This window comes from Dryobates pubescens, chromosome 6, assembly GCF_014839835.1.
Source record: "Dryobates pubescens isolate bDryPub1 chromosome 6, bDryPub1.pri, whole genome shotgun sequence".
Classification (NCBI taxonomy): domain Eukaryota; kingdom Metazoa; phylum Chordata; class Aves; order Piciformes; family Picidae; genus Dryobates; species Dryobates pubescens.
In genome coordinates, this window is record NC_071617.1 from 34,754,085 (window position 1) to 34,775,589 (window position 21,505).

At 35.8% G+C, this 21,505-nt stretch overlaps 1 protein-coding gene across 2 annotated transcripts in view; it reads left to right on the forward strand.

Moving 5' to 3' along the window:
- Positions 1–21,505, forward strand: part of FMN2 (formin 2) — a 163,755-nt gene that overhangs the window by 113,163 nt on the left and 29,087 nt on the right. For both annotated transcript variants that reach the window (XM_054162300.1, XM_054162301.1), the window contains 2 exons: positions 1,820–1,912; positions 15,659–15,710. In XM_054162300.1, coding sequence (XP_054018275.1) covers positions 1,820–1,912; positions 15,659–15,710 — 145 coding nt within the window. The remainder of the gene's footprint in view (positions 1–1,819; positions 1,913–15,658; positions 15,711–21,505) is intronic.

Here is a 21,505-nt window from a genome sequence, read left to right on the forward strand (position 1 = left end):
ACTCCACAACCTATCTGGGCATCCAGTTCCAGTGCACCATTGTGCCCAAAATTCAAGTGAAACCTCCTTCACATGGGCAGAAATATCAATTGCAGTCTAGTGTTTGGTACTCCTTTCATATGATCAGTACTTTAATTTCTTCAGTTACAGTCAGGAATAACAATATGTCATCCAAATAGCAGCGCTTATATTCTTGTGACAAATTACAGAACAGGATAAACAGGTGCTATATCCAGCAAATTGTGCAGGGAGTTCACAATACCAGTCTTGGTGCCCAGGAGAATTTTGAAACTTATGAAGAGCTTACAAGCCTGTTAATTTGTTTAACGAAGAAAGCATCCAATGAACTAATTTAGTATTGGCATCATCATACTGATACTAGTATGGTAACAATGACAGAATCTCTCTTAAAAGTTGAATGTTACATAGGATATCTTAGTTTGTATAAAGCAAGAAAAAGGGATGTTTTTTAAATTACTTAGACATCATTTGCAGTTTGGGAATAGGCTCAGAAATGGGACTTGAACAACAATTTTTCTGAACAACACTGATTTTAGTCTTTAACAGGAGGAGGAAAGGAACAAGCAGACAAACAAAATACTCCACCGAAACCTGGAGAAACATTAACTGTCTTCTCTTTCCTCACCACCCCACATACACACACAAACAAATCAACCATGGTAGAGCTTCCAATATTTGAACATTTAAAGAACAGACATTTAATTCTGACAGTATTACACAGTTTTCTTTTCCACAGCAAGTTGAATGTAAAGGATAGTATATCCATTCATTTTCCTATAGACTTTGAAAAGGAACTGTTTCAGTCTATTGGCAAGGGTATAGTACAGTATACTATCTTATCTTGAATCAGCTGAGAGATCAGGAGTTCATCATGAACTGTAGGCATTAATTCAAGAGTACAATTTTGTTCTAGAAAAAGGTGTGGAATTTGTGTGGTATTAAATCATATGGTAGATTCTATAGCATCATTGAGCTCTGACACTTATCTCTGAATATGAGAAAAGAATAATAGAAATTCTGTCTGTTTACCATCAAAATTCTTGCTTTTGCAGAATGGTGCATAGTTTCTCCATTTCTTTTGTCCATCATATGCTGAAAGAAAATGCATGGTCGTTTGTATCCCCTCCCTGTTTCAGATGTGTAGACCAAGTTCTGTTTAAAAATTACAGATTTTTTGGGGGGTTGGTTGTTGGGGTTTTGGCTTGTTTGTTGGTTTAGTTTGATTTCAATTTCAAGATGTGATAAATATACTCTTATAATCATTTACTTCAACAATTTTGTGCTTTTAGTTCTCAGTAATGCAAGGCACTTCACTACCTCTAGTTCTATCAGCAACCCCTAATCTGGTTTTACTCACTAAACTGAGGTCCTTCCTACTATTTGGTGCAGATTTTGCACCTTTTTTTTTTTTAATTTTTTTTTTTTTAATTCAAGCACTGTCACCTAGGGCCAGATTTATCAACATGACCCTAGTATCTGAGTTTATAATTTGCTCCCATTCTTTTCAATCCTTTAAATTTGTCTTTCTCATTCAAGACGATGAAATAAATTTGTTTCTGTGACTGTTCATTTAAACTAACATACTGGCCATGTTATCTGTATATTTTGGTCAAAAACATTTGACTGGGGACATAACTGTTCCTGAATATCATAGTGTTTGTGTTTGAAGTAGTGTGTTTGAGGCAAGTATTCCACCAGTTTCACTGACTGCGCATTAATTTTACATTGTCTTTTATTACCATATGCAGATCTGTATTATAATATGTCATCTTAAACTAATCTGTTTCTTCATTTTCAGTATGTGAGACAGAAGCAGCAAAAGTTTATCAGCTATCACTAGAGGAGCACCTCCAGCCTTTCAAAAACAGCATGGAGCAATTCATTAGTCAAGGTAAATAATGAAACGTCACTTAACCTTTTCATGACATTTCAAAGGAAAGTTATGGGAACAATGTTTATACATTGTGGGAAAGGGACTGTTTATTTTGGCATCATAGAAAGATGTGGATTAGTTTAATCAGATGCCACACAGTTCTGAAAGATTTGCAAAATGATTCTGTTGTATTGTAGGTGACTCATTCTCTTTTGCATGACAGTGAAGACAAATGCTATTGGCTTGAGTGTGTGATCTTCTGATAAGTTCAACATTCCAGTAGAACACAATTTTACAACCTTTGTTCCTTGAAAAATTGAGGCTGGATCTGTTTCATTAATTTCTTTCCAAAGAGATAATTCTTTTGTACGTGCCAAAAACATGGAGTAAGCATAGCAAAAGTTGTTAAAGGTTTTCCAGATATAAGGCAATTCCATATGAAATACTTGGATGTGATTAGTGGAAAACACTGCAAGAGAAAATATATTAGAAATATCCACAATGACCTGGCATCCTGAGTGCCAGAAGGAAAATACTTTAAAAATGATCAGACTGTTTCCAGTGCTCTTCTAGACCCTTTTTTTTCAAGGAGGAATGGATAACTTTATTTTTTGTCTGTCAGAGCATCTCTTGTAATACTATTTTAAAAGAGCACACTCTGTATTGACCACTTCACCTTTTGACACAAGTGAATTCAGTGAATCAGGGTAACAATTGCCTGATGAGTTCACCAGTATAATTTTGACTTTCTTGACCATTTTGCTGCTCCCTGCCTTGACGCTACATTTAAACAGGTAAGTTTTGTGTAAAGTTTGTTTCTAGCGCTGATTCAGTGGAGGTGTGAGCTACTGTGCATAGAAATCATTGTCAGCTGAATGTACTTTGAGAGGCCAGTCATGTACGCAATTATTTATTTCTTAGAATATCCAAGATGAACTTCTCACTGAGTATTATAAGAAAGAGAGTATATGTATTCTAGTATATGGCAATCCATGCTATAGAATTCCCAATTAAAATTAATAAATTGAGCAAAACCACCATTTTGAAACATCAAATGGGAACTGATATTTTCTAAGACAAATATCCATTAGCCAAACCCAGAAAACAGGATGTTGTCACCAGCAATAGTAGGCATGAACTGCTCTGAAACTGGATTCCGATTGTGTAGTTGACGAAAATGTACATTAGTGAGATGGTTAAACATGTAACAAGTGTTTTACATTAGGTTTATATTATTATTTATATATATAGTGATATGGGACAATCAAATCACAACTTCATCTGAAAGACATCACTAATGATATGCTGTAAATCATGCCATATGTTTGTGTATTAACCTTAATAGCAGAGTAGAAAATCAAACATGAGGATTATATTTCATCAGGCATATATATCTGGTAAATTTCTTTTCTTCTTGAAACTCTACTTTTAGAAGTATCTGACTCCTTACTTCAGCTTACTTTGTGAATGCTCACTATCTAAAGAAAGTGAGGGAAAAGGGAAAAAAATACATAAAAGATGCATTTAATCTGTTAAGAAGTTTGCTATGTCCCCATGTTAACAGTGGATATTATTGGGTGGCTGACAAAAACAGAAACTCATCATGTCAGTAAATTATAATTCTCACATTTTAATGAAAATATTTAGAAGTATGTACTATGAACACTGGACTATGACTAAACAATTTCTGCATTTATTTCAAACTATAAGGTACCTTTTGCAGAATTTTGTCCCAATGTAAGAAAGATAAAGGTTAACATATAGAAAAAAAGAATTCCTGGTCAAGTTCCAAAAATAAAGTAATTTTAAATACCTTTCATTATGAAATCCTTTGTTTTTACTTCATGGGATTGAATTCAGACTTGAAAGAGGCCATGTTTAAAGCAGGATTTCTCTTTCCTGTTCAGTGTTTGACAGGCTTTTGATCTAGATATTTTTTCTAAGGGCTTTTGTTGTTTATGTAGACATAATCGATGAGTCTTTTCAGCTAGACTGCACACATGATCATTTAGAAAAACAGAGGGACAATTCTTGGCACCTTTTGGGGATTTGTGTTTATATAACATATGCTCTGGGCAAAGAAAAACCAAGCTTAAAGTTTTTATCTTTTCAAGTTCCAGTTTCTCTAAAGTCAGAAAAAGTTTTAACTTCTAATTCAGATGAAAAGCATTTTTCATAGAGTTGAGTAATTTGACATGTTTATATGATGCCTTTTCAGAGTAGATAACTTGTGTGCATAACAGGACCCAAAAGTTCAAAGTAGCTAGTTATTTACAGCATACTCACTTATGGTTTTTGCTAGCAACTAAAATGGAAAATGGTTTTCCCATAGGCAAAAAAGCTTGGATATCAAATTAAATATCCTTGGCAAGGGCTTAGAAAGGCACTGCTTTATAAGAATAGTTACTGTCTGGCACACTTATATAACTTGAAATAAGTTAATTGTAACTAGTCTAGCTGATTGTTATTATTGATGTATTAGTACTTTTTTTTTTTAAAGCATTAATTATTTTATTAGATTCATCAGAGGAAAAAAGAGTTTGTATGATTAGCTTTCTTGTGTGAAAATATGTTCAGAGCTGTAACATTGTAGACAAAAATGCTAGTGGTATACATACATTTGAGGTTGTTCATTGTTTGCCTTGCCAGCCTAGGCAGTAAGATAAATAATCAGCATATTTGTTACAGTATGAAAATCAGTGAAAGGATGCCAGCACTTTTCCTGATAGACTAGATAGGTCATTGATAGAATGATCCTTCTACTTCACATAAGATCAAACTATCTGTCCTAGCCTCTCTACACTGGCTTAGTGGATATTTGCAGGCATTCTTTGTCCTATGCACTTCAAATCATCAGTCACAAAGTATATAATATGGTTCATTCATTTTCACACGTTAATAACTTTGTTCCTTAGATTCTCCATAGCAACAAGATTTAAATAGGGAAGAGGAAGATGGGATGGGTATAAACAAGGTTAGAGAATTTTTTTCAGAGAATACAACCTTTCGAACATATATTGTTTTCTTTGCTACCTTTTTCTAACCATTTCTTTAAGGGCTTTCAGTATTTGAGTAATACAAAATACAAGTGTGGAATTTCCCAGTTAAAAGTTATTCAGACCGAATTGTAGGAATTTAAAAAGTACTATTTGTATCTCTCCAATTGTCTTTGAGTTGGCCCCCACAATTTATCACAATTTGAATGAGGGATTGCAAAGGAAGACACCATTTGGGGAATCTTGTCTCCTTTGTTGCATATGTAGTTGTGGACAGATAAGGACCCAAATGCATCAGGGATCACATTACCAGTATTGAAAGCTAGAGAAATCACTTCCCCCCTCCCCAAGAGATCTATGTCTGACCCACAAGATGGTGGGGAAATATCGATGGCACAATGCAATTCATAGAGGAATTTCATTAGCAGTTAGAAACCTTATTAGCCATGTCCTCACTTGACAGGATAGTCAGCTCACATTGAAAGAATTGTATGTGCATGAACTACTAATAAATCTCAGTCCTCACATCTTAACTATGGTTAACTTTCCAGTGACAAGTAGTGTTTGGATGTTTTCTGTTGGGACACCAGCTAGGCTGTACATTCTTTTCAGCCTGATAAGGCACAAAACTCATGATAGGAGGCAGCAACTATCACTGCCTCCGAAAAGTAGGTCTGGTTTGGTAACCAGGAAGAAGCAATATGTTGGGATCACAGCTTTTTCAGTAAGGCTACAACCCTGAGCAAGTCATCAGGTATCTTATTCAGAAGCCAAACCAATGTAATTAGTTTTAAAAAAGCATTATGATGCAGGAAACTCAAGCACTAGAATGCACTTTTAAAAGACAAAGTAAAAATATAATTTTCTGCTGTTTAGCTAATTCATCTAAAAACATTGGGAACAATCCCAGTACAGTCATAAGTTTGGCAGCACAAGGTAAGCAGCCATTCAAACTTTAGTTCCTTCAAGTCTTATTTTGCAAAATTCTGCATTTCTGCTTTTGTTAGAAAAATTTCATTTCATTCTGCTGGACCAAAAGAACACAGACTCTTCTCCAGACTCAAATTCTAGCACATCATCCTGGTCTTGCAGAATATAGATGCTAAAATTGTCCTCTTGGGTGAACCGTCTGTAACCATCTCTCTGGTTTTGCCAGGAAGAGCATTCAGGAATCCAGTTCTTTAACTGTTAGTAAATAAATGTATAAATCACAAAATGCGTGCATTTATCACTGTAGCTGCAACCAGATAGTTGGCTGTGACTTGTTCTTTTAGGTCAAACAGCAAAAGTCTGTGCATCATCAGATGATGGATTGTGAATGAGTTTAAAGCATCAGACTGAATCTTGGATGGCTGGGTTCAGTTCTTGGCTCCAGAAGTACTGTAGATGGTTGCGAAATGAATGCTGCTAGGGTAATCTTAATTCTGGCATTTTCTAACACGGAATGATTGATTTTGCAGATTCTATTTTCTTTAAACATTGCTTTTATAATTTGATTAAGAGAGAACATAGCACTACTTCATAATATTTCTAAAAACAAATTGAGAAAATGTGACTATAACAACATAAGGAATATATACAAATTTTTTTTTTTTTTTTTAGTTGGATATTGGTAGATTTTTGTGGAGATGTTAAATATTATTATCATCAAAATGTTATCATACCGTTGCTAAGATTTTAAGAAATAATTTGGTTTTATTTTAGGAAAAAAGTGTTGGAAGGATATGAAGAGCAAGCAACAAAAAAAAAATCACTAGAACAAAAGAAGCGGGAATGCACACTTAAATAATTTAATTCCATGAATGTTTACATTTTGTGTTAGTATTCTTTTTGTTGGATTATTGAAGAAGCTTTAAAAACTTGTTCTTTGAGTGCCGAAAGTAGTTTTTAAATCTCATACTGACGTCTTAATGCTAATAAATAGTTTAATGTCAGTATTGTATAAACTTTTCGCTACTTCAGATGTCAGCACCTCCGTTGGTGTGCATTACAACATAATAAACCTAATTCAGATTGCAGCACTAAACAGGCTTCACTGAATTAGCTTCACTTTGCCTCAAAGTCCATGAAAGGCCAAACCTTTAAGACTGAGGCTGGCAGCAGTTTGTGCCTTTGGCATAGGGCCTCATTTAATTGTTTTTGTATTCAATACAATTATATCAATACAGTGATTGCAGGCTGCACAGGTGTGGTATAGTAAAAAAAGGTATCACTTGGCAACAGATCAATGCATGACTGTCACAATAGTATGGTATAAGTCATCTACTCTACTGTGACTAAATGCAGCAAATTACTGAAAACCTTATGGATGGTTATGGGGTGGGGAAGAAATTAACATATTAAGTCTCTTTTCCAGTCAAATTGAAAATGTGTTCAAATTATACTGATTCTGCCACATAGTTCTTGGGATAGAGAAGGAAAAACAAGAGTTAAGACACTAAAGCTTAAGTATTTAGCTTTTTCATTAGCTCTAATGACATGTTCTCCAACACTGTGGAGTCCAGGCTCAAACCTGAACAGCCTTCCTTTTAAATCAGACCTGAAATCTCTTGCAGTATCTTCACAGCTCCTATTAACATATATTTAGTCCCAAGTATGCTACATAACTGCACATCTTTTTAGTGCCTAGTCCTGTCCTGAGACGTTTGAGCAGTGTAGGATTTTAGAATGAGTAGTGAGGAATATGAGGAGCTCAAAGCTGCACATGACAAGGACATGGAAGACAATGTATTTACTTCTGTGAATGTGAAATGTGTCAGCATTATAGTGAGCAGTTGCTGAATGCACGTAACTAAGTATGATGGAGAGATTGCAGTAATTGTTTGGGCATTTTAAAAGTGTTGTATCTGGGTCCCACTTCTCCCTCCATTTGGTTGACAGCAGATGTCATGTCTTCTAACTAGACTGCTGCCTGATATGGATTAAAAGGACATAAATAGAAAACTGTGGGAGAGAGTTCATGGCTTGAAACACAGCACGTAGGAATGGTAGATAGTGCTGAGGTTTTGGTTTTGTTATTATACATTAATATAGTTCTTAATTTTTAAAAAAATCATTTGTCTTTTACAGAGTCTGTTGTTAATGTTTTATTTTTTTTAACTTTTAATGATGATCAACTTTTAGTGCTCACATACTCACTGAGAGTTTAAGCTGTGGTTCCATAGATCCTGGTCATAATCTATGGGGCTACCACATAATTTGAATTTCTCCTGTTATGTAAGAGTGTAATTTCATTGTGAAGTGCAATTGGTTAGAATCAGTATAAATCTTTGTGTCTTTAACTTATCATAGGGGTTCAAAAACCTGAAACAATAAAACTAGGGAAATGTCCAGCATCTTAGATGATCTATCCCCAGTTATCTTCAAGAAATCAGAGTCTGAAACATTTAAATGGTCCTTTTTATATATGGATGAAAATCTTAGAAAATGAGGGATAGGGAGTTGTTATAGTGTGGTTTTGGTATTTGATCACCCTAGAGTCACTACAAGCACAGCTTTCAGGCCAAGATGTTACCAGGCAAAGATGTTTATTATGTTATACAGCAAGGTTATATGCTCTCTTAGAAAGCATACGTGTCACATCTTAATTGGTTATTTTCTACTGGCATGTGTGTAATTAATGTGTACAATAGGTTAAAATAACAAAATAATATTCTAACACATCCAACCAAATTCTAATTTGAGCAAAGGCAAATCTTCCCCTACAGGGAGTGGGTATTCCTCACACTCACAGCATCTTGCTAAGATTCCCAGAAGAAATCTTTCTTCCCTTGCAGAGCTTTCTTAGCACGAATGTCCCTGACAATAAACCATCCAAATGTACATGATTTGTTTAACTATAAATAGAAATTCTCAAAACTTTAACAATATAACTCTACTGACTCATTGAAAAGGCATTCTATCTGTCAAAGAAAACTCCCAAACCCAAAACCTGGCTCCACTTGAAAGTTACTGGAAAGCACATTCATAGTTATAAACAAATACTAGTTAACACTTTAAATAAAAAGAGGAAAAAGACAAAAAGATTTAGGACATAGACAAGAAGATGAAAGAATTCTTGTTGCCTTCCAGCTGAAATTACTCAGATCATTCCTGTATTCAATTACCTGAGAAGATGTGCTATTCCCTTAAGAGAGATCAGGAGATCAGAATTCATGGCAGTTTAGTGCACTTTCTTACTCACAGCCCCTTGAAACTTGTTCAGCAGAAATAGTTTAAACTGCAGCAGGGTTTGGGGCCAGGTGGTGACTACAGATGGTAATCACTGGGTCAAGATCATATTACAAACCAACAGCAAAGTATTCTGGAGGAGTAAAAGTTCTGAGAGGACATTTGAATGCAGTTTGAGTAGATGTACAAAGTCTACTTGGTATAATTTCTGAATTGTGACCAAAGGGTCAACTCTTTTGTGACACTTGCACAAAAAGGACAGAGAAACACATTTGAGTGTATTTTTCTCCTAAAATTCTTGCTATTACTGTATATTCATTTGAGGCTTAAGTGTTTTTTAAGAAAGCCACTAAGCATGACCCCTTGCCATTATTTAAAAATTAATGATCATCTTAAGCTTTCCTTTACAATCTTCCATCAAATATGCTTTCTTTTTTGATGATTGGCATCTAATTTGGCTACTTAGTTCCTCCTGGTACCACTCGTGTCCCCAACCAGGTTTGCCATATTAAATAAAACATTCAGAGAGAACAAAAAACAAAATAATAATTTAAAAAATGAGACACAGCATATTCAGAAGTCTAAAGCAGGAAGGAAAGGGATTTTTCTCATGAGCTTTCTATTGATCCTGTTGTCTTTGCTTTTCTGTTTTGGTATTTCAAAGTATTTCAAAGCAAAATATTGGGTAGTATGCTGGCTGACAAATAAAATAGCTGTATTATTTTGGTGTTTTCTGGGGGTATTTAAAGGAGAACTCTGTCAAGAGAGCTTGTAAACTTGAACCTTAGACTCTAATATCTGCGCACCTACTGTACTTGGTTGGCTATTCATCCAGCATTTCTTCTCTTTATATTCACTTAGATTCTGTCCTAGTCACAAGTATGAGATACCTACGAAAGGTATCCTTGTGGCCTCTGTCAGGCACCTGAGGTCTTCAGATCCTAGTTGAGCTAGGTCAGCATTGACAGATTAACTGCTTGACATTCCATGCACTGTGAAAGAAAATGTACCCCTCAATTTTTGTTTTTACTTTAATTTTGTTGAGATTGTTTTGAAGTTTGTAACTCTACCAGAGGAGATACTTGGCATATTTTTGAAATCACAGCTGCTATTCACTCCACATCAGTGTGAAAAAAAAAAGCATGTCGTGTGTAAAGATCCTGGTAAACATGCAGGAAGAGTTGCAGAAGTGTTAGAAATTGCTTCCTTTTTTCAGTAAAAAGAATTTATAACAATTCCACTGCTTTTCAGTAGTATGTATGTAGCATGGGGGCAAAATAGTCCCAGTCCAAAACAGTGTTCTAAGTCTTTGACCTCCCAGTTAGTCTTACTTTTTAACATTTTAAAATCCTCTGGAAGACACAATACAGAGTTAGATGGCACACTTTTAAACAAGAAATTGCAGCAACCAATAATGGAAACAACAGATACTATATGCAATATCTGTCCATAGAGAAAATTGTCTGTACATACAAAAAGTAGATCTAGTCCTGTAAATATTTAAAAAAAAAATATAAAAATCAGACAAAGCAGAAGGCATAATGGGTTAAATTTGGAGGAGACCAATATTCAATGTTTGTTGGATTGAAAATTAAAGATACTTGACAGTGTTCTTAGTTTACAGAGTGGGTTGGTTCCTGCAGAGAGTTTAACATAATAGGTCTGAAATATCACTTGCCATTGAGATCAGAGGAGACAACTTGTGGTCAAAAAATGGCTTTTACGGCCTCTTAATTTCATTTCATCTTCCTGGGGTCTTAAAAAGAAAAAAAAGGTCTGTTTGCAGAAAAGTGAATTACTCTGTACTTCTAAATACCACTGTTGTCTAGAATGCCTTTATATAATTCTCCCATTCAGTTTTGTGAGATGCTTCAGATTTTCATAACTGCATTGGTCACTTTACCGTGGCTATTAAATTATGTGCCTTTGCATGTGTTTATATGTAATCTTTGCAGGACTCTAAAAGAACTGGAAGAGCCAACACACAATGGCATGTATCATGCTGCAATGCAGGTATATGCTGTTAACAGGTTTAGTGAATTGAGTTAATTAGACTTTGTATGTAAGGGCTTTTTGGAAAGCTCAGTTTGACTTGTATGAAATTGAGTTTTATCCCCTGGTTAAAAAATATCAAACAGTGCACTTAAGTGAATATAAAACAGCGATGAGCTAGAATTAGAACATCTGATGTCAATAAAATTTAAAAAAAATCCACATACTCTGTAGTTAAAATAATGGATTTGATATAGTACCATCCTTGTGCTTGGTAAGGAATCATGTAGGGAGGAAAAATGTAAATTTTGACCACATATGTAAAGTATTTAGGAAGTATAGACCTTGCTCTAAAGGAAGATCTTCTTTAAATAATCTGAAGGTATCCTAGTAAAAAAAAAAACAGGCAAATAGTGGAACATCATCCAACAAGAAGGCATTAAAGATGCTTTCAAAAGAAAAAGTATAAAGATAACTTTTTAGGTAACTAATTCAGTATAAATTTCAAATACTAGATAAGGCAGGTTTGCTGCATGAGAGGTCACTTTTATTCTAAAATGTTCTTTTCTTGATATGGCAATATTTTGCAATAAGACTTGAGCTTGTTTTTCACTGATTTGAGGTTATTTTTCAACTGCATTCTTTTAAGCAGATTTGCAGGGTCATGAGAGCTGCATATAGAGCTTTACAATATATTGAGTGCATGCAGGCAGAGATACAAAAAATTAATCAATAAAAAATGGAATATTTTCATTTGGGAAAGATAACTGACCCCACAGTAGGAACTGTGATGTGTCATCTGTCAGAAAAGTCTGTAAGCAGTTGCTGTTACAGTAAGCTGACAGATTCTAAACGTATATGAAAACAGATATGGCTACTGGATGGCTACAAGACTTATTTTAATGTTTTTCAAAGAAATCACTAAGACCTTCTGAATCATCCTTCTTGAGGATAGAGAGACATTATAGTGGCAGAACTGATCACTCAAATATGCTCAGCTGCCATGGTATCCCTGGAAATTAACAATTTTCCTGTATCAACCATTGCCATGGCAGGATCACTGTTGAGCTGGTAGGGATTTTCTCCTTTTTAAATGTACCTTTTGGAGGAGTTTTCTCTTGTAAATGCGCTTTTCTGCCAAGACTGCTTTCCTCAGGTGGACACTTTGTGGATGGTACTTAACACTTAGTTGATAGGGGCTGCCAAGAAGGAAAAATGCCTTTCGAGCATTCTCTTTACCATTGGGATGAACTGCTTTGGAGGAAAACGTGACAGTATAGGTGGACTATACTGAATAAGATGGCAAAATCTATTGCGATCTGGGACACTTCAGCTGAATCTGTTATAACCCTGAAGGATTTTTCTTCCCTTGCTCAAGCACAGAAAAATCAGTTGAAAAAAGTTTATGAAAGGCACAATTAGTACAGAGCTAAATACCAATAACCACAAATATCAAGTGATCACATTAGTGGCCAGTTCCTGCAGCTTCATCAACAGCTAATAGTTATTCAGATTTATCTAGGTGACAGTAAGACTTTTGTGTTTTTCATAACAGGAGGCTTTCTTCTCCTGATGGATAAATCTTAATGTGTGTCTTTGACTAGCCATTGTCCACAGTTTTCAGATTTTCGCTAGAGACTAGTCCAAAAGCAGTCATCTGAATATTTTCTTTGCACAGAGACAGACCCCTGTGTGTACATAGCATCTGTACTTTCACTGGTGCCCCTTTTCAGCTTGTAAAAGCAGAATTGTTTTCTTACTGTGCTTTAACTTATGTCTGGAAAAATGAGAAAGCAAATGTATTGCAAGTCAGATTTACACTTGAATAATATCCTTTTGATAATATGCAAAAGGTTTAGAAGTGTCATCACCTATTTGGAACAGACTATAAGGGAGTTCTTATAGAGAAAATTCTTTACTTGCAAGACTTTGTTTAATGCCAAGAAGTGATACAGATGCAGGATGAAATCCGTCTCTGTAGGTATAGCAGCTGCCTTAGGAATATGTGCTTATTTTTAAAAATACGCTGTTACGTTCACCTGCATCATGCAGGGATTCTCAAGATTCTTTAGTGTAATACCTAATCTCTCTGAAATTATGTAAAGTATGGATAGCAGGCTGGAACATGATGTTTCCATTGTTTAACTGAGAGAAGTCAAAATTACATTTTTCAATAATTATTCTAGAAGTTGTATTCACTGATACTTAGTGAAAGTGTTTATGTGGATTTAGATACCAGATCTCCTGTCATCCAGGGAGCTTGTATGCAGTTTCTTCTCTATTTCACCATATGGCTTTACAAATCATACCTTAACTTTCAGGACTGAAGTATGAAGAAAACAAACAATTATTAAATTCTGTTAAAGCTGCCAGGTTTCACCTGGGTTTACATCCAAAGCAAGGCAAGGCTTTCAAGAAAAACTCTAAGTCAGCCCAGATTCACTCAACACTGGGCCTAAGTTCACTCAAAAGGGTTGTGGGCTCTCACAGGCTATTGAAGAATCTGGGCTGAGTTTCAAGTCAGTATTGAAACCTGTAATCAGGCAGGCTTCACATGCTCTTGAATTTCCTTGAGAACATTTACCCAGCTCTCCCTCAAGTTTTTTGTGGTTTGCTGGAATTTTTTTCTTTCAGCAAAACAATGATTGAGTCTCAGTCTTCAAGTAATGATCAGTAAATATAATGTTTGTGGCTGCAAACACCCAGGCACTGCTCACCCTACTCAGCAGACCACTACTAACAAAAAGCATTTGAAGCATAAGACATAGCTCTGATCCTTGTTCTGATTGGGGAAATAATGGGGAAACTTTACTCACATATCTTTGCTACAGATTTCATGTCTATATTAGTGTTATTGTATGCTCATAAAGTGCTGATGATTTCAAAACATTTAAATAGAAAAGTAGCTCTTATATTTGTTCCTGAATTTCTTTGCATTTCTCATTTTTGGCAAATTTAAAACTAATATTTCCTTTTTCAAAGGTGGTATGCCTACAACACAGACAAAGAATGAATTCTTATTGTAAAGATAGGTAGGGAAAGTGGAATGAAAAATAGCTTAAAAGTTTATTCTTAATATTTAGATTTCTGTATGACTTCTGTACCATTTGTTTCCAGGACAGCTCCAAGCTTTTTTGTGTCCCAAATGCTGCTAACTCTTGGGAATCTTAAAATTGTTCTTTCAAGTTATCAGGCCAGTAGCTCAGCAGAGTAAAACAGAGAAGCAGGTTCCAGACTAAAAATTTTTTAGCTGAAGTGTCCAGAACTTAAATGGGATTTAAGTTGCACTATCTGAATGGCTTAGATAAGTATAAATCTCACATAAACACAAATGCACGTGGCAGTTTGTAGTGTTGCTCTTCATATTCATGATGATTAAGTTAATACACATGTTCATGTTTTCCAGAATACCCATCTAAATGTACAAAACAAAGTATGAGAAAACACATGGAAAATAGACCCCTTTCTTTCACCAATGAAATTGGTGAAAATTTTGCATTTTAAATTTCCTTCACTTGACCAAATGATAATTTCCCTCGTATAAAACCAGTGATTTTTCTATATGGAACCACTATGGCTCTCTGATGTGTGTGCAGGGAGAGGGAAGAGAACTATTATTTATAACTATCAAACAACTTTTACAGAAGCTATGAAACCTTCCTTTTCTTCACTCAGTTTTTCTTCCCTTTGGTAGACCGGTTCACATACTTGTGAACCTGTTCCGTAATCTTGCCTGGCACTGAGGTCAGGCTGACAGGCCTATAATTCCCTGGCTCTTCCAACTGGCCCTTCTTGTGGATGGGCACCACGTTGGCCAGCTTCCAGTCTTCTGGGACCTCTTCAGTGAGCCAGGACTGCTGAAAAATGATGGGAAGTGGCCTGGCCAGCTCATCTGCCAGCTCTCTCAGCACCCTAGGATGGATCCCATCCGGTCCCATGGACTTGTGGGGATCCAAGTGGCTGAGGAGATGTCTAACTACCTCTCCTGGAACACAGGGGAACTATGCTGCTCCCTGGCTCCATCTGCCAGCTCAGGAGGCCAGTTGCCTAGAAGACATTCTGTCCTGCAATTAAAAATTGAGGCAAAGAAGGTGTTAAGTACCTCTGCCTTTTCCTCATCTTTTGTTACTACATTCCCCTCTGTGTCCACCGAAGAGTGGAGGTTGTCCTTGCCCCTCCTCTTGCTATTAATATATTTATAGAAGGATTTGTTGTTGCATGGTTTAGTTGATTAGGTGGGTTGGATAATAGGCTGGATGCGATGATCTTGAGGATCTCTTCCAACCTGGTTTATTCTATTCTAAATTTTCAGAATCATACTTCAAGATTTATTTTTAAATCACTTTCATGATTTATTTGTCTATATTATGGCAAGATTTTTGGTTTGTTTTGATTTTTTTTTTTTTCATGCAATTATGGGGGGGTTGGAGGTGTTGGAATTTGGGGGTGGGGGATTGTTTGTTTTTCTTTCAGAATTGATGTACATGTATATATCCTCACGTGTTTTCTGTACATTTTATACGTGACACATTTACAATTAAGATTATCCTGAAATAATGTCTTGATCTGTTACCGTCTAGCTAAATCTTTGATTGTTATTTTACAGCTAAAATAGACCAAGAAAATGAAGAGAAGTCACTGACAGAAGCGCATAAAAGGTAGGAAAGAACAATGCAGCAAAACCTTCCTTTAAAGAATGTGTTATGGTAGAATTGCTATATTGCTAGCCAGAATTATTGTATTTTTGAATAGTGGAAGAAACACTCTCAGAAAACCAAGTGATTTTTATTTATTACTATTCTTAATTTGACAATTCAGAAAATTGAAGCTATACAGACTTGCAGCGTACCTTTAGAGAAGTATTGCACACGACTCCTGTCTTTTTGAAAATGTATGTACCTTATGTAAATTAAGAATATACCATTTGGACTGAGAGAAAACTGCTTATACTACACCAGAATCACAGGGATTTGACAGACACATAGCATTCCCCATGCAACTATTATTCATTAGGTATCACTTCCTGTGCTTATGCCTGCTTTAAAATAAAGAATGGAAATCTGTCTTTTAATATACTAATTATATGTATAATGAAATATGACTTCCTTTACAGAATTTCTAATAGATATTTAAATAGTTTATTATGACAAAAAGCAAAATACCTTGATGAATTTCATTACAGATGTGTGCAGTAGAGAGTTTTCAAAATTGGGAACTTCACTGCATTGCACAACTTGCGTTTTCTTCTGACAGTTTTGGCAGTGATCTGCAGAAGTTCTTCAGAAGCAGCGTTTAGATGAGACAGATTTTTATCTGTCCCAGCAAAAGACCAGGATATGTGTCAGACCATTCATAAACCAGATTTAGTGATACTCACATTCTGGTTTTGTTTTTCTAACAAAACCCAAAAACAAACAAAGAATTTAAAAAATTAATTACAAATAGCATATTCTTTTTGTGCTGCCTACAGCTGCAACTGAATATATGCTAATTAATATATTCATGATATATTTCCATAGCTGCAAAGTCTCTCAAGAGTATTCTAGTAAAATATATCCCTGTAACTGGTTCTAGCCTTTACTATGGTTGGTTCGCAATTCTATGGTCCCATGTCAAAATTTGGTACCTGCTCTAGTGCCATAATGCAGTTGACATCTTTGCTGTACACATTTTTTCTTTCCTTGGGCTATGTAGTAAAGATAATAACTGAAAAGGAAGCCAGGGGAAGATTTGATGTTCCACTGTCGAATAGAATAGAATTAACCAGGTTGGAAAAGACATTTGAGATTGAGTCCAACCTATCACCCAACACTATCTAATCAACTAAACCATGGCACCAAGTGCCCCATCCAGTTTCTTCTTAAACACCTCCAGTGATGGTGACTCCACCACTTCCCTGGGCAGCCCATTCCAACGGCCAATCACTCCCCTGGTGCAGCCTGAGACTGTGTCCTCTTGTTCTGGTGCTGGTTGCCTGGGAGAAGAGACCAACTCCCAGCTGGCTACAACCTCCCTTCAGGTAGTTGTAGAGAGCAAGAAGGTCTCCTCTGAGCCTCCTCCTCTCCAGGCTAAGCAATCCCAGCTCCCTCAGCCTCTCCTCATAGGGCTTGTGCTCCAAATCCCTCACCAGCTTTGTTGCCCTTCTCTGGACACGTTCCAGCAAGTCAACATCCTTCCTAAACTGAGGGGCCCAGAATTGGACACAGTACTCAAGGAGAAGCACTCTCCTTACTTGTAAAGAGATAGTAGGTCCTTGAGTACTACATCAATGATGCAAGATCATGATGAAAAAAATGGGACAAAGAGTGTATTGCCTTGGCTTAGTATCAGACCTCTTCCTCAAGTATATGAAAGACATTCCTGTAATTTTTTAGGTTTAACTGCTGAGTTACATGATTCTTATCCTTAAAAATCTCCTTCACAATAAAATCTTGAGAGAAGGAATGGCCATTAGGAGAAGAAATTTCTGTAATCTCTGCCTACTCTTTTAAGTTTCTTCAGTACAAAACGGGTTAGATTATATGTCTGAAGCTAACAGATTTCCAAGGACAAGGGGAATCTGCAATCTGTTCAGAAATCTTCTGAATTGTCACTTGTCCTAATTTATTCTCCTCCCTCTATGTTGAGTGCAGCAGCTCTTTTTACATTATATCTTGCCAAAGAAGAAAATTCAGGTCCAATGTTCCTCTTTACTGTGAATATCTAGCAAGGGTAACATTACACGCAAAACCTTTTGTGGAATGCATGAGGAATTATGCTAGGACAACATTAATGCAAAGTTATTTTTACTGTTATGTAGCTAACATTTCTCTCTCTTTCACCTTCCCACTGAAATTCTTCATCAGATCAGTAGTATTTGTTAAAATTTTGAAGACAATTACATGGTATAGTTTTAGTTCCATTTGTTTTTATTTTGCTATGATCTCGTGACCTATCTGGTGGAGGGTAGGTGAAAAAGAAGATGAGAGCTTAAGAAGCTAAATAAAATATTAGTTACATTTGGTTAATCATAGGTAGAATGTGTAGGGTGACTAGGTAAGCATGCAGTGCAAGGAAAAGTGATGGCTTAGGTGGAGCAAAATTAATGTGATCATGTGCTTGGATTTTAATTTATGAACTGGATAACTTCAGCCCATATATAAGCTCAAGTTTATCCCATGATAGCATTTTTTTACTTTCCAGTAAAAAATGAAATTTTCTTGTTTTAGTTGTTTCTGTGGGTGGTTTGGTTTGTTGTGGGGTTTTTTATTACTATTATTTAAAAAAAATTGTTAGTTTGGCACAAAATATTAAAGTTGATATCTCCATAAAAGTATGAAAGGCTGAAAGAAAAGCTCTTGCAGGAATAACAACAAAAATGTTTCTAAAATGAGTAATGATTTGGGGAAAACGCAGCAATGTGTATTTTAGAAAAGCTCAATTGTGCAATAGATGAACTGAAATGGAAAGTTAATCTTCCACACAAAATAAAGGCAAAAAAAAAAAAAATTTAAAAAATGGAATGTCTGCTCCAGGGACTCCACAGTGTATAGCTGTTCATTTGTCACAAGTGAGAAAATGTTTAATCGGTTTTAGAATGATGTATTCTCTCTTTATTTATCGTGTTTAGTGACTTTAAGAGTGTCAGTATGTAAAGTGTTTATCCAAGGAATGGATTTCTGGCACATGGATAAAATGAAAAGTGAAATGTTTAGCTCACAATAGGCATATGTTCCAAGATCTCTCTGAGTAAGTATCCTGAGATGAGAAGAAAGCACACAGGTCTGTGTTTATCTAGCCTACAAAGGCAGACAAGGAAGGCTCCAGCCTGGTATTAACACTGAAGTGACATGGAATGTCTTCACTGAACCCCAAACAATTACATCATTCTCTTAACAATATTGATAAAGTGTAATAAAAAAGAACCTGGCGCTTTCCAATTAGATTGTCATTGCTAAATACTTGAGAAACTGTGAAATACTTGACAAGTTAAAGAGAAAAACACTGGTTTAGGGAGAGGGGAATGAAACAAAACAGGAGAGAGAAAGGAGGAGGGAAAAAGACTCTTCTGTATTTTAGGAGACTGCAGTTTGGCAGGTTTTGTTGGTTTTGTTTACTTTTGGTTTGTTTTAAATTTTATTTTATGTCCTCTGTCCCAGAACATATAACTATTCACACAGCTAAATATAGTATTTAAACAACTTCAGTTGTAAAGCTCAGTATCTTTGGAAATTGAGGGAAACAGCATACTTTCCACCAAGCAATAAATATGTTCTCAGTTTTCTGTACTTTCATTTACCTAGCCTTAAATATTTCTAATCTTTCAAGATGTGATTTCCTGTAAGGAAGGAAAAAATTTAAAGTACTATTCTTTCCAGTTATGCTTAATACAACTAGAAGAAAGTAGTGTTTGATCACAGTATCCACAGCAAGCAGGAATCAAGATTTCATCAAAGTTGTTGTCTGAAGTAATAGGATAGCTGATGCCTTGTTTACTGTGCTAGGACAAAAAAGCAATAGCAGCAATGTAATCTTGGTGGTTTGTAAACAGAAAGGAGCTAGTTACTACTTTTCTTGCACTTAATTCCTGGTGAAGCAATAGCTAAACAACCTGACTAAAGGTACCAGAAACAATATTCAGTGAAGCTAAATCCTGATTCTCTTCAGCTGAATAACTATGAAGGAACAGCATGTAGCTTTATTACGTTCTTACAGTACATTACCCCTTATTGATTGAGTTTTCATCTTTGGAATGCTTCCAGATTAGAATCTTAATTTCAGAAGAAAATATGTCCAAACTACAACACTAATCTCTCTCCCACTGAAATAGTTACAATGATCTTTTTCTTCCACCCTACCTGCAATGATTAACTTTTTCTTGGAATAACACCTCAGGAATCATTCACAAATTGAATTGGAGATGTTTATTTTAGAGCTGTGATGCAGTCAGATGATCCTCAGTTCTTACTGCTCTCTCTCAGATAATACAGCACTGGATTCTAAATTCTGTGCAGTAGCACTGAAAATTGCTCAGTTTACTTATACTGCACTCTTACATGAGGCAATGTATGCTGAGAATCTCTTAAAAACCTATAGGTCCTTTTATTTCTAACATTTTAGATATTATAACCCTGCTGAAAGTGATAAGTCATGAAAACTGTTCACTGATTTGATATCTAATGAGGGCTGGATAGGCAGAAATGTTGCTCACTGACTGTTTTGTGTATATCACTGATCTTTAACAAGTACAAAAATTTGATCTGTTCTTTAGTAAATCTCAATGCATGAGGAGGATATATATTTGTTTTATAAGAAGTAAAAAGGAGGGCTTCTGCCTTCTAACAGAAGTGTGAACTGGTGAATTTAGGATGTGTGTGTCTGGGTGTGGAACACTCTTCTCATGCCAGGATATTTTTATTTAGTTTATTTTATAGTTTGCTCCCCTTCCCCTTGCTTGTGCATTCCATTGCTTTTTATGTTATAAAGTGCTTCCCAACTTCAGTCTCCCAGGCACTTCTTCTGTTTTTAGCACTTTTAATAATCCATTTAGCATTGTATTGTTGCTTTCTTTGCCGTAGCAACAAATGACATTAATTTTGAAGATAAATGTTTACTTTTAAATTCCCGGGGGGGGGGGGGGGGGGGGGGGGAGAAGAATGTATTCCCGACACAACGCTTTGCAGACTTCCATTGGCTTCACTGAACATGAGATTCAGGGAGGAACAAAACTTTACACTTGTTTATTAGCAGGCAAGTCAGTGACGCTTGGAGAAATAGAAGAAGGTATGGTACAATGGCGCTGCTGAAAAGCAACACCTGGAAACGTAGCACCTAAGTCTGGTAATCCTCTAAAACAGTAAATGCTACTCCTGCCTTGCTATCCTGCACACAATGATTTGAATTGTTTCCAAAAGTGAAGATACAGTTAATCATTGAAGTAAAATGCTGAAAAGCTCAGAATGGAGCAAGGTATGTGATTTTAAAAAAAAACAACTCTTAACACTTTTAACTGAAAGGCAAAACGGTGCTATTGGACTCCCTCTTTCACCAGTCTTTAGCCTTTTATCCTTTGTTGGTTCCTTTACTGCTAGGTCTCTTTTCTCACTGTGTGGCTGTCAGCATGCAGATTTTAATTCCTCATAGTAATACATTTCAGACTGTAGGTATACATTAGTCGCATCAGCAAAAAGAAAATAATTGATGTGCAAAGGAAATGTGTATTGAAGATGCTTAGAGACTGTTAAATAGATTGCATCATTCTAATTTAGTATCCTATGTCACACACAATATCAAGACCTGTAAATATGCAGTAAAGGAAACATAGCCAGCAGTTCAGTTATGTCAGAAAGTCTCTTCTGAAATATGGGTAACTGATTTTTCATGAAAGATGAAATCCTTTTCTGAAAATACATGCCAAATGACTGCAAATCCTTGAGTGTTTGCACAATTGAGTTTTGCTGGAAGAGAATTATCT